Source organism: Lissotriton helveticus, chromosome 11, assembly GCF_964261635.1.
Source record: "Lissotriton helveticus chromosome 11, aLisHel1.1, whole genome shotgun sequence".
Classification (NCBI taxonomy): Eukaryota; Metazoa; Chordata; class Amphibia; order Caudata; family Salamandridae; genus Lissotriton; species Lissotriton helveticus.
The window spans coordinates 261,353,272-261,367,347 of record NC_136072.1 but is presented as its reverse complement, the minus strand read 5'-3'; the positions used below and the strand labels follow the sequence as shown (position 1 = coordinate 261,367,347).

At 46.7% G+C, this 14,076-nt stretch overlaps 1 protein-coding gene across 1 annotated transcript in view; it reads right to left on the bottom strand.

The window, feature by feature from the left end:
* Positions 1 to 14,076, bottom strand: part of LOC144791747 (phospholipid scramblase 2-like) — a 564,324-nt gene that overhangs the window by 201,658 nt on the left and 348,590 nt on the right. The window contains exon 6 of the mRNA XM_078666513.1: positions 724 to 864. Within this exon, the coding sequence (XP_078522639.1) occupies positions 724 to 864 (141 nt within the window). The remainder of the gene's footprint in view (positions 1 to 723; positions 865 to 14,076) is intronic.

Genomic DNA, 14,076 nt, shown 5'->3' with positions numbered 1-14,076 from the left:
TACTTGTCTTGTGTATAATTGTGCAAAAATATTAGGAACATCATGTGAAATTAGCATAACCGAAAACCAGTTGTTTAACACTAGATTTAATTGTAGAATGCACCATCGCATGAGGACACATTTTACACAATCACTAAATCACGCTTGACGTGAACAACTGTTCATGTTGTGTTGCGTACTTTGGGACATTTTGTGTAACAAACACAATGAAAAATGCGAGAAATTATGAAAAATTACGCCGGTGTAGCAAATTTCACTTGGGCATCGTAACTTCAAATATCTGAACGATTTTTTAGTTTTTGTTTTTACCGCAGCAATGAAAACCACATGCCCTGTTAGATTTCAGACGATCAAACATGTTGGAAGTTAAAGGGTGAATAAATGATCAGTAATTACTTGAACATCTGTAAGCACCATAATCTACATGTTATTTTATTCCTCATTTCATGCACAACATTCACAGTAGGCGATAATGTATCAAATCTGATAAACGTGAGACACCTCAGACTCGTTGCAAAGTCCTCAAACACTATTTATACAGTGGTCGATATTTGTCATTTTTTTAATTAATTTTTAGCAAACACATTAATCAAAATGCACAATATGTTGCCATTTGTTTTACTGTATTCATCCATTATGTGCAAGAAGATTGTGCCCATTTACATTTAACCAAATACATTAGTCACTGCATTGTGCAATACTAGGAAAACACCAGTAACTTACTATGAACAAGCCAGCTGCAATCAAAAGAGCTTTTCTATCAACAGCAAGATCCACAGGAAATTGGACTTCTAATCGTGCCTCCGGACAGCAGTCAATGTGTGCAATGCGACCGCATTCAACACGAGTGTCCAACTCTTTTACCTACAAGAAACCAATGGAGTTAAAATAAAGTTTGTTCTCAAAATAACTGCTTATAGATTTCAAATCATTAGCTTACAATGGACATGTCAAGGAACATATTTGTGATACAATTTCAAACCACCCAAAAGATTTTGTAGTGCACACCAAAGTTAAATACTACATTTAGTAGTTAACTTGTCTTTTGACAGTATTTGAAGACTGCATTATGTCATTTCTAGTATTCAATAGAATTAGTTTACAATGCAGAAAATCTGTAGAATGCAAACCTACCAGACGACGTTTGAATATTACTGGACTACCATGAATACTGACAGACTGCTAAACAAATAGTTTTATATTCTATGCCTATAGTGATCGTTTATAGTGCAAAATATGTTAAAAAATAACAGATTAAACACAATGAAATAGTAATGGTCTACATGGCCGGGTCGGGAACACAAACCAGCCCTGGAAATTCAGCTGGACTGGCCGGGAGGGGCATGTGTGGGGGGGGGGGATGGTAGTGAGAAGTGCTGCACCGGGAGTGGGGGGTGACGGGGGGATTGTGTTAAACACTAGGGCCACTTTTGTTACAGAGGGCCGTAATTGCAGTACTCCTGCAAAACCGGCCTTTGTAAAAAAGAGGCCCCCACTTCTCAAAATTCTCAAATTCCCACCCTTCAGCCCACCGGGAAAACACCTGGTGCCTGCTTCGACCAGTCCGGGCCTGCTTTTCTATGATGAATGATAATGAACTAACAACTATATGCCATTTGTTGGTATGCAGATAATGTAGTGACTTTAGGTTTGCCACCATTCCAAGAGAAAAATACAAATAATCTGTTGGTGTTTTTAAGAATTTTCAAATGCACTAACTTCATACTACATAGGACTGTATAAAAAATCGTATGTTTTCCATTAGTAATATGACTTTTTTGGCTTTTTTTACTTTACCTATCAAGTGGTACAAATGTGGGTGGTGATGGATGGAGCATCTGAACCAATCAAACACTCACCCCCAGTCTACAGATCTGGGTTTAATCCATCACCGTTCTTTAGCCCACTCTGCCACCCCAGTTCAGACATGGCCATATGCAAAGAAGTCTGACCCTATGCCTCATGGGAACAGTCCAGCCCGAACGGCCAAGCCATGCCTTCCCTGGACCGGAAACAAGCTTCCGAGGACGGGTTTCTGGCATTTCAGCCATCTTCCGCCCTGCTTGCTTGAATCCAGTGGCAAAGTGAGCAAGGGACTCGCGTCTGAGCATACCCTGCCAACTTATGGCGCACAAAGTGGTACAAAAGGGGGTGGTGATGGACGGAGCATCTGAACCAATCAAACACTCACACCCAGTCAACAGATCTGGGTTTAATCCATCACCGTTCTTTAGCCCACTCTGCCACCCCAGTTCAGACATGGCCATATGCAAATCAGTCTGACCCTGTGCCTCATGGGAACAGTCCAGCCCGATCTGCCAAGTCATGCCTTCCCTGGACCGGAAACAAGCTTCCGAGGACCGGTTTCTGGTATTTCAGCCGTCTTCAGCCCGGCTTGCTTGAATCCAGTGGCAAAGTGAGCACGGGACTCGCGTCTGAGCATACCCTGCCAACTTATGGCAAACAAAGTAGTACAAAAGGGGGTGGTGATGAACGGAGCATCTGAACCAATCAAGCATTCACACCCAGTCAACAGATCTGGGTTTAATACATCACCGTTCTTTAGCCCACTCTGCCTCCCCAGTTCAGACATGGACATATGCACATCAGTCTGAGCCTGTGCCTCATGGGAACAGTCCAGCCCGAACTGCCAAGCCATGCCTTCCCTGGACCGGAAGCAAGCTTCCGAGGACCGTTTTCTGGCATTTCAGCCATCTTAAGCCCGGCTTGCTTGAATCCACTGGCAAAGTGAGCAAGGGACTCACGTCTGAGCATACCCTGCCAACTTATGGCGAACAAAGTGGTACAAAAGGGGGTGGTGATGGACGGAGCATCTGAACCAATCAAACACTCACACCCAGTCAACAGATCTGGGTTTTATCCATCACCGTTCTTTAGCACACTCTGCCACCCCAGTTCTGACATGGCCATATGCAAATCAGTCTGACCCTGTGCCTCATGGGAACAGTCCAGCCCGAACTGCCAAGCCATTCCTTCCCTGGACCAGAAACAAGCTTCCGAGGACCGGTTTCTGCCATTTCAGCCGTCTTCAGCCCGGCTTGCTTGAATCCAGTGGCAAAGTGAGCAAGGGACTCACGTCTGAGCATATCCTGCCAATTTATGGTGAACAAAGTGGTACAAAAGGGGGTGGTGATGGACGGAGCATCTGAACCAATAAAACACTCACCTCCAGTCAACAGATCTGGGTTTAATCCATCACCGTTCTTTAGCCCACTCTGCCACCCCAGTTCAGACATGGCCATATGCAAATCAGTCTGAACCTGTGCCTCATGGGAACAGTCCAGCCCGAACTGCCACGCCATGCCTTCCCTGGACCAAAAAAAAGCTTCCGAGGACCGGTTTCTGGCATTTCAGCCGTCTCCAGCCCGGCTTGCTTGAATCCAGTGGCAAAGTGAGCAAGGGACTCACGTCTGAGCATACCCTGCCAACTTATGGTGCACAAAGTGGTACAAAAGGGGGTGGTGATGGACGGAGTATCTGAACCAATCAAAAACTCACACCCCGTCAACAGATCTGGGTTTAATCCATCACCGTTCTTTAGCCCACTCTGCCACCCCAGTTCCGTCATGGCCATTTGCAAATCAGTCTGACCCTGTGCCTCATGGGAACAGTCCAGCTCGATCTGCCAAGCCATGCCTTCCCTGGACCGGAAACAAACTTCCGAGGACCGGTTTCTGGCATTTCAGCCGTCTTCAGCCCGGCTTGCTTGAATCCAGTGGCAAAGTGAGCAAGGGACTCGCGTCTGAGCATACTCTGCCAACTTATGGTGAACAAAGTGGTACAAAAGGGGGTGGTGATCAACGGAGCATCTGAACCAATGAAACACCCACACCCAGTCAACAGATCTGGGTTTAATCCATCACCGTTCTTTAGCCCACTCTGCCACCCCAGTTCAGACATGGCCATATGCAAATCAGTCTGACCCTGTGCCTCATGGGAACAGTCCAGCCCGAACTGCCAAGCCATGCCTTCCCTGGACCGGAAACAAGCTTCCGAGGACTGGTTTCTGGCATTTCAGCCGTCTTCAGCCCGGCTTGCTTGAATCAATTGGCAAAGTGAGCAAGGTACTCACGTCTGAGCATACCCTGCCACCTTATGGTGAACAAAGTGGTACAACAGGGGGTGGTGATGGACGGAGCATTTGAACCAATCCAACACTCACACCCAGTCAACAGATCTGGGTTTAATCCATCAGTGTTCTTTAGCCCACTCTGCCACCCCAGTTCAGACATGGCCATATGCAAATCAGTCTGACCCTATGCCTCATGGGAACAGTCCAGCCCGAACTGCCAAGCCATGCCTTCCCTGGACCGGAAACAAGCTTCCGAGGACCGGTTTCTGGCATTTCAGCAGTCTTCAGCCCGGCTTGCTTGAATCCAGTGGCCAAGTGAGCAAGGGACTCACGTCTGAGCATATCCTGCCAACTTATGGCGCACAAAGTGGTACAAAAGGGGGTGGTGATGGACGGAGCATCTGAACCAATCAAACACTCACACCCAGTCAACAGATCTGGGTTTAATCCATCACCGTTCTTTAGCCCACTCTGCCACACCAGTTCAGTCATGGCCATATGCAAATCAGTCTGACCCTGTGCCTCATGGGAACAGTCCAGCCCGATCTGCCAAGCCATGCCTTCCCTGGACCGGAAACAAGCTTCGAGGACCGGTTTCTGGCATTTCAGCCGTCTTCAGCCCTGCTTGCTTGAATCCAGTGGAAAAGTGAGCAAGGGACTCGCGCTCGAGCATACCCTGCCAACTTATGGCGAACAAAGTGGTACAAAAGGGGGTGGATATGAACGGAGCATCTGAACCAATCAAACACTCACACCCAGTCAACAGATCTGGGTTTAATCCATCACCGTTCTTTAGCCCACTCTGCCACCCCAGTTCAGACATTGCCATATGCAAATCAGTCTGACCCTGTGCCTCATGGGAACAGTCCAGCCCGAACTGCCAAGCCATGCCTTCCCTGGACCGGAAACAAGCTTCCGAGGACCGGTTTCTGCCATTTCAGCCGTATTCAGCCCGGCTTGCTTGAATCCAGTGGCAAAGTGAGCAAGGGACTCACGTCTGAGCATACCCTGACAACTTATGGTGAACAAAGTGGTACGATAGGGGGTGGTGATGAATGGAGCATCTGAACCAATCAAACACTCACACCCAGTCAACAGATCTGGGTTTAATCCATCACCGTTCTTTAGCCCACTCTGCACCCCAGTTCAGACATGGCCATATGCAAATCAGTCTGACCCTGTGCCTCATGGGAACAGTCCAGCCCGAACTGCCAAGCCATGCCTTCCCTGGACCGGAAACAAGCTTCCGAGGACCGGTTTCTGGCATTTCAGCCGTCTTCAGCCCGGCTTGCTTGAATCCAGTGGCAAAGTGAGCAAGGGACTCACGTCTGAGCATACCCTGCCAACTTATGGCGAACAAAGTGGTACAAAAGGGGGTGTGATGGACGGAGCATCTGAACCAATCAAACACTCACACCCAGTCAACAGATCTGGGTTTAATCCATCACCGTTCTTTAGCCCACTCTGCCACCCCAGTTCAGACATGGCCATATGCAAATCCGTCTGACCCTGTGCCTCATGGGAACAGTCCAGCCCGAACTGCCAAGCCATGCCTTCCCTGGACCGGAAACAAGCTTCCGAGGACCGGTTTCTGGCATTTCAGCCGACTTCAGCCCGGCTTGCTTGAATCCAGTGGCAAAGTGAGCTAGGGACTCATGTCTGAGCATACCCTGCCAACTTATGGCGAACAAAGTGGTACAAAAGGGGGTGGTGATGGACGGAGCTTCTGTCCATCAACTTTTGTTTTTGCATTTGTCACCCCGAGTGGGATTGGTATGCTCAGACGTGAGTCCCATGCTCTCCACACCACTGTAGTCAAGCTGCCCTGGCTGAAGACGCCTGATAGGCAGAAACCGGTCCTAGGATGCTTGATTCTAGTCCAGGAAAGACATGGCTTGGCAGTTTGGGCTGGACTGTTCCCATGAGGCACAGAGTCAAGGCTGATTTGCATATGGCCATGTCTGAACTGGGGTGGTGTGGAGTGCAATAAAACGATGGATTTAGGCCCAGATCTCTGTACTGGGGTGAATGTGAATGTATGACATTGTTCTGCATTCTGTCCATCAACTGTTGTTTTTGCATTTGTCACCCCGAGTGGGATGGGTATGCTCAGACGTGAGTCCCATGCTCTCCACATCACTGGAATTAAGCTATCCTGGCTGAAGACGGCTGATAGCCAGAAACCGGTCCTAGAATGCTTGATTCCGGTCCAGGAAAGACATGGCTTGGCAGTTCGGGCTAGACTGTTCCCATGAGGCACAGGGTCAAGGCTCATTTGCATATGGCCATATCTGAACTGGGGTGCTGTGGAGTGCAATAAAATGATGGATTTAGGCCCAGATCTCTGTACTGTGGTGAATGTATGACATTGTTCTGCATTCTGTCCATCAACTGTTGTTTTTGCATTTGTCACCCCAAGTGGGATGGGTTTGCTCAGACGTGAGTCCCATGCTCTCCATACCACTGGAGTCAAGCTATCCTGGCTGAAAATGGCTGATAGCCAGAAACCGGTCCTAGGATGCTTGATTCCGGTCCAGGAAAGACCTGGCTTGGCAGTTCCGGCTGGACTGTTCCCATGAGGCACAGGGTCAAGGCTGATTTGCATATTGCCATGTCTGAAACGGGGTGGCGTGGAGTGCAAAAAAACGATGGTTTAAGGCCCAGATCTCTGTACTGGGGTGAATGTATGACATTGTTCTGCATTCTGTTCATCAACTGTTGTTTTTGCATTTGTCACCTCGAGTGGGATGGGTATGCTCAAATGTGAGTCCCATGCTCTCCACACCACTGGAGTCAAGCTATCCTGGCTGAAGACGGCTGATAGCCAGAAACCGGTCCTAGGATGCTTGATTCCAGTCCAGGAAAGACATGACTTGGCAGTTTGGGCTGGACTGTTCCCATGAGGCACAGGGTCAAGGCTGATTTGCATATGGCCATGTCTGAACTGGGGTGGTGTGGAGTACAAAAAACGATGGATTTAGGCCCAGATCTCAGTACTGGGGTGAATGTATGACATTGTTCTGCATTCTGTCCATCAACTGTTCTTTTTGCATTTGTCACCCCGAGTGGGATGGGTATGCTCAGAAGTGAGTCCCATGCTCTCCACACCACTGGAGTCAAGCTATCCTGGCTGAAGACGGCTGATAGCCAGAAACCGGTCCTAGGATGCTTGATTCCAGTCCAGGAAAGACATGGCTTGGCAGTTTGGGCTGGACTGTTCCCATGAGGCACAGGGTCAAGGCTGATTTGCATATGGCCATGTCTGAACTGGGGTGGTGTGGAGTGCAAAAAAACGATGGATGTAGGCCCAGATCTCTGTACTGGGGTGAATGTATGACATTGTTCTGCAGTCTGTCCATCAACTGTTGTTTTTGCATGTGTTATTTTAATGGGTGGATTCCTCTGTCAAGAGTAAAAAACTCAAAGGTTGAGGCTACTAGAGGATTATAATGGCCCTTGGTAGCCAGGTATAAATATGTGTAGTGATAGTTATATATTTATTGGGTCAACATGTCTCGTGATCCTATTGGTCTCAGGCAGAGATCCTTGGCACTTCTTCCAGACTAGAAAAAGAATATAAGTGAGTGAACGTGTTCAGGGGCCTTTCCTTAAATAGAGTGGTGCCAACTATTGGATCCTAACTTTAGTAATATAACCCCCTGCGTTTTCTGGGGAAATCCCCCTTGGTCATGGCGAGAGGGTTTAGTACCATCAATGAGGCTCAGGTGGTTGCTCCAAAAGGCCACACCTACCCCTCCTCTCTTGTGCCTGAATGTTCGTGGATTACTAAAGTGAGGATCAAATATTTGGCACCACTCTATTAGAGGGAAGACCCCGGCATACTTTCACTCACTTGTATTAGTTTTCTGGTTCTGAAGAAGCACCAATTTAGCTAATACAAGGAGATGGACAGAGCGCTGAACCTTTTCAGACACTCACCCTCAGTCACTGATCAGGGTTGAATCCATCATCGTTCTTTATCTCACTTCACCACCCCAGTTCAGACCCAGCCATATGCAAATCAGTCTTGACCTGGTTCATTATGGGAACAGTCCAACCCAAACTGCCAAGCCAGGTCTTCCCTGGACTGGAAACAAGCATCCTGGGACCGGTTTCGGGGTAACACCCCTCATCAGTCAGGGTAGCTTGAATCCAGTGGCAAAGTGGGCAAGAGATAATAATTTAGCCCCTATCTCACAGATCAAATGTGCTAATATTACAAGGTGAGAGCCTTTACCCACAATTTCTCTGTTGCTCAGTTGTTATGACAAAATGCATCCTGACTCTTTAACAAACGAGATCAATAACAGTTGCAATGCAGTACAACTAAAGATAATTGTATTAATAATACATATTAATAGCAACAACAGTAATAACTAGGCCTCGGCGGTGAACTTCACTCAGTTCGTGGAATTTGCACAGTTTTCTGCACTCCGCACTCCGTGGAGTTCGTGGAGTGCAGAAAACTCCACTTCGCCATTTGCAGCAGAGTTTTTTCCCCGCTCGCGATCAGGAACGGTAAGTTTGCGATCGCAAATGGTAAGTTCGCAAGCATTAATTCACATCTGAGAGATAACTGCAATTGTATGGTGAACCCATGGGCATAAGGGTAACTTCTGCATGATTGTTATCCCAGAAGGGAAGGAACAAGAAGTTGAAATGATCCATAAGTATACAACAAATGGCCATAGTTATTGCCCCTGATGAACATTGACACTGCAAAGACTGAAATTTAGTTGTGATAATTATTGCCGTTTTTGAATTAAGCCCTCATAAATGGGAGCTAAAATCTGCATGTCCTAGTATGTAGCAGTTATTTTACCCGAGTAAATTTCAGCATATATGGCCTACCATAATGTATTTGTGGAAAGAGGATTTTATTGCACACTGTAATTCACAATTTTCGTCCTACCAAAATCAAAGGTTTGTACACGGGTCAGAATTTTTTGTTCACCTCATGATCAAGACAACACAGGTGTATCATGAACCATCCCAAACTGTTGTCTTCAGGGCAAACTTTATACCTTTGATAATTAGTGAGCAAAATGTGATCCTGAGTAACTTAGAAATCAACCCGTTATTCTGTCTTCTAATTCTGATGTGATAAATTAAGTTGCAGTATTGGATTATGCTCAAGAGGTCCATATCCACCCTACTGAATTAATGATAACAATGGGCATGACTGTGGTTCTCAAGAAACCATGTGTTACAATTCAGATAGATGATGAGAAGGGAAGGGCATTAATAATGTCAATTCGAGATTACTGTGAACAGTCAAGGAACAACTATACAATCTATATGAGCTCTGCACCGAAATCTGAAAGCATCCATCAAGGGTAAATACACATAAAGTGGTATACCTATGTTAACTTCAACTCCTCAACTAAATAACACAATCAAAATGACTTGTGGAACTGCAGGGAGGAGTATAACTTTCAGTCTATTTCATAACACTCCTGTTTCTCGCCCAAAATGTAAGTAGCCCTGATGAAGTCTAATGCTATGGAAGAGGCTATACTAAAACATGTAATCACAACTGGAAATTAGAGCCTAAAGGAAACTCAGGTTAATGAGTGGGTGAAAGAATGTGGATTATTAGGTGGGTTGGATGGGATTCTACCACAAGTAATAATGGCACTTGTGTGGTCCAGAAAAGGTTTCAGCAATTGAATCCTAAACTCCACCCTGGTAGGGTAGTTAAGGCATTAAGCAGAACTTCAGAACATGTGTAAAGAGTTTAGAAGTATCAAAACAATGTAAAAGTCAAATATACAACATCATTAAAATCCCACTCCAATTTATTAAAATTTAGAATAATTTATTTAACAAAATGACACAAAAAATACTAAACTTAAATAACGTGAACCAGAAACATGAATTTTCAAAGTATAAAAATTTACAAATAGCGCCAAATAGCATTAAGTGCCACCCTCTGTCATCTGGTTGTGCTTGCCCAGGACCTAGGCACAATTTAAGGCCAGCCACAATGGATTGCAATTTGGATACAGAAACCAGGCTCGTCCTGGTAAGAAGTTTTACCTTCTGACCTTGGATTAAGATTTAAAAGCAAATAAGCCTTTGGGGTAACCATGGCAGAGATTACTCTTCCTCTGCAATTGTAATATCCTCCCTGATGTACAAACGGAGTATGGGCCATGGGAGGTTGACCTGAATATACGCCCCCCACCAAATTTACATTTTGCAGACATACAGGTCAGTTGTCACTGCTGATCACTGCCAAGAAAATGCTGGCAATAATGAACATTAAAAACAGCAATATGCCCCATGGAGGGAAGGCCCTATATATATATTTTTAATTCTCAATAACAAATCCAGTTGTGATGTTTTGTGTTTGAAAGATAAAAAATGTTTTAATTATCTTGGACAGAGCCGTCCGACAAAGTTACAATGCATTGATAGGAACCGCCTTGATGGCAGTTCTTGTCTATGCATTACATGTCCACCAGTCCAACGGACATTTATACATTTGGCAGTCGGTATTTCCCCCAGGGCAACAAAGTAAAATCTTCTGTCCCCTTGGCGGAAGGATGGCCCAACCACCAAAGAATAAATCTTAGTCTCTGAAATGGATGAAAAAAATCCTCAGCTGTGCAAGGGAGTGCCTATGGCCTGGAAGGCCTCTACTAGGCCAGATAGCTATCAGACAAGGTCCCTGTGAAACTGCTGCTCTGGGCAGGTAAAATACAAAATTCATGCCCAAGGAAGGTTCCTGTCCTAGATACTTTTGGCACCTTCACCCATTAAAGATGTCTACATCATAGGTGGTCAAGATGATGTCTCAGTAAGATGCACATTCAGAGCTCTACGCTCCCCTGGGTCCTTTTATGGCAATTCTGGCGGCACCGGGGTGCCGATTCTGGAACACCCCCCGGATTGGGACTGCTTCACAGAGAGTGGCCTGGGTTGGCACCAATACTCCGGTGCGGCACCGTTTGGTGGCAGCTGGAGTGCCCTGGGATACTGCCGGAGCCCGGAGAGACCTGCGACAAGCCTGGCGGGGAGGATCAGGCCTCCATCTCTGAGGCCCTGGTGCAGGAGAAGCTACCAGGCCAAGCGATCAAAACCTCTTCTGTGGTGCCCCTTCTCTGAGAGCCTGCTGCAAAGCTTGTGGGTGCCTGCCTGATGGCCCCTCTGGTGCGGCTCCGGGTGAGCGTGCACATCAGCGACTCTAGCTGGGCCTTCCAGCGCATTGAAAAGACGGGTGGCTCTCTTGGTTCCTTTCTACCGAGATCAGCCTCTCCTGCCCTGCCCGGTCCCCTGGACTGGTTCTGCGCACTCCCTGGTGGCCTGGCTGGGCGGCGATTGGCCTCGCTTTGGGAGTGATTGACTCCAAAGCCCCGTAAGGCACGAAGCCCACACAGAAGACCGGAGCGCACTGCCTCCTGTGGGTGTGGACACCTCCGCTTGGGAGATGCTGCGGACCCCCTCACACACACTGCTCCGTCGATGTCCTCTGCCACTGGTGGGGATCCCGGCGCGGAGAAGCGCAACCTCGATAGCCCCAGAAATAAATGCTGTTGGGAAAGGGTCCGGTGGGGGCCATAGCTATCCACCCTGCCGTATTGTCTGTTGTTAGGTGGCCAGTGAAGACTTATTTGGAGGGCAAGGAGCCGTTGTTTTCCCGCCAGACGATCTTCTTCACCGCTTCTCCGGGCCCCCTCCGTCAGCGGCTCTCTGTGCACTCTGCCTTCATTCCGGTGGTGGGCCCAACACCCTCAGAAGCTATGGCAGCCCCCAAATGTAGGAAGGATAGGTCTGTCAAATAGCTTCTGCTCAAGTTTGCTCAGATGTCGGAGCACCAGACAAGCCCGGGGCACGCAGACCAAACTGAGGGGGCTGAGGGCCCAGAGGCCCCGGTCAGCCATGCATTCTTGGAGTTTCTCTTCTCCCGGTCAAGCTGGACCCCACTCACAGGGTGGGCCCACGCAGGGCAGCCACTGTCGGACATCTACCCTTGCTTTCACGACTACCAACTGAAGGAGAGGATTCCCCGTGAGTCTTGACAGTACCCAGATTTCACCTACCAGGGACAGAAGCCCACCTTATTTCAGAATTGAGCCGCATCTATGCTACTCAAGCACAAGTCCTTTCGGCTGATCACGCTCCACTTATGAGACTCGGGCATAAAGTACTCCTGTGGGTACCCATTTAGGCCGATCTTCTCCTACAAGGGGCAACTGCAGCAGATTTGTTCACTCTCAGTGGCCTATAAGCTCTTTGGTATAAATGAGCCTGCACCAGACCAACCCAACTAGAACTCGCATCCCCGCGGTATTAATTCCCCCCGTGTGCGAGAGAATTAATCAGTGGGAAAAGTTTGGACGGCTCCCGGCCGTCATGAGCACACGCACACCGTGATTTATAACAGCTGGGATCCATCCTGAGTATGGGAGTGCCACGCCCAAACCCACCCCCCTCACACCGCAGCGGAATTTGCCCCGTGGCGAAGGGGTTAAGACATGTGAATGAGCTTAGAAGGTAAAAGACAAATACAATTGTTGCTGATTTGGGAGAAGCAGTCCAATCTTCCTGTAGCCCGGTAATATTCTCAGATCAGATCGATCTGCATCTTTTATAACCGTTTTCATATTAGATCGTATGGTCTCTGGTTTGTCATAAAAGTCTTCTAGTCCTAACCTATAAAAAGTTTGTTTGACATAACGTTACCACGGGACTACCATTGCATTATCTAGATTCATACAATCTCTTAAAATGCATCGTGAGAAAGAAAGTTCTCCTGTAATCCAAATTTTAGCAGGGGAGCCATATGTATGCTGTCTACAATATAGTCCATGCCCAACTCAGAATGGCAAAATGATATTGGGGAGCTATTAGGGATAAGTAAAAGTCTCTTTAGAAATGTATTCTCTAATGTTGGATTTGTAAGCTCTTATGATATCCCCATACACCAGCCCCATAAGTGGCCCTCAACAAACATTTGGCCACTGTAATGTATGCCACTCTACTGTGCGAGAATCCACTGTACGGCTGTTTCTTGTCCCAGGCACTTGGCCTACCCGCACAAGTGAGGTAACATTTTTATCAGAAGAAATAGGGGAATGCTGGGTGGAAGTAGGTTTGTGGCTCCCCATAGATTCCAGAACTTTCCAACACAGAAATGTGAGGGAAATTTATTTTTGTAGTCAAAGTTTTAGGTTTGCAATTGATTCAGGGTAGTAAAACAGCTTGGTGAGAGACAAGCAAGCCACCCCAACCTTGGATTCCCTTAGCTGTCTAGTTAATAAAAATACAGTTTTGCTAGGGGTGCCGGCTGAAGTACAGCCCAAAATCCACAGCTGCCCACTTTGTAAAAAAACAGGTCCGTTTTTAGTGGAAAATGTGATATAGCCATATTCTGTTTGGGCTGTTTCCTGTAATGGGCACTTGGCCTTCCCACACAAGTGTGGTACCACTTTTTATCAGAAGACAAGTGGGGGAATAGAACAGTAGTATATTTATTATCACCAATTGGAATGTGCTGCCTTTGTGCCTTCCATATGTAAGGCAGTTTGTAAGAAAGAGGTCATTTTGAAAAATACTCTCTAAATGATATGCTTTTGTGGGTGCTCTCAAATTCAGAGATGTACAAATAACCACTGCTTCTGAACTCCAGATCTTTTGCCCATTTCAGAAATACATAGGTTATCGTAACACCGATTTTTCAGTCTACACATTTCACCATATGAATCGGTCTAAACTCAGTACACCAGTACACAATGATAAAATATTGAACAGTGCAGCTCAGTTGTTGGCTCTGGGTACCTCAGGCACTTGCAAGAACCTACAAACCCTATATATCCACACAACCAAAAGGGTCTTGTGAATGTAATGGTACATTGTTTCTGTAAATTGACCAATATGACACAAAGTTACAGATGAAAATATTGTCACAATTGACAGTTTTTTCTTACTCATTTTCAATATTTCTGTACTTTAAAAGTCAGTTTCTTTGGGAAAGCCTT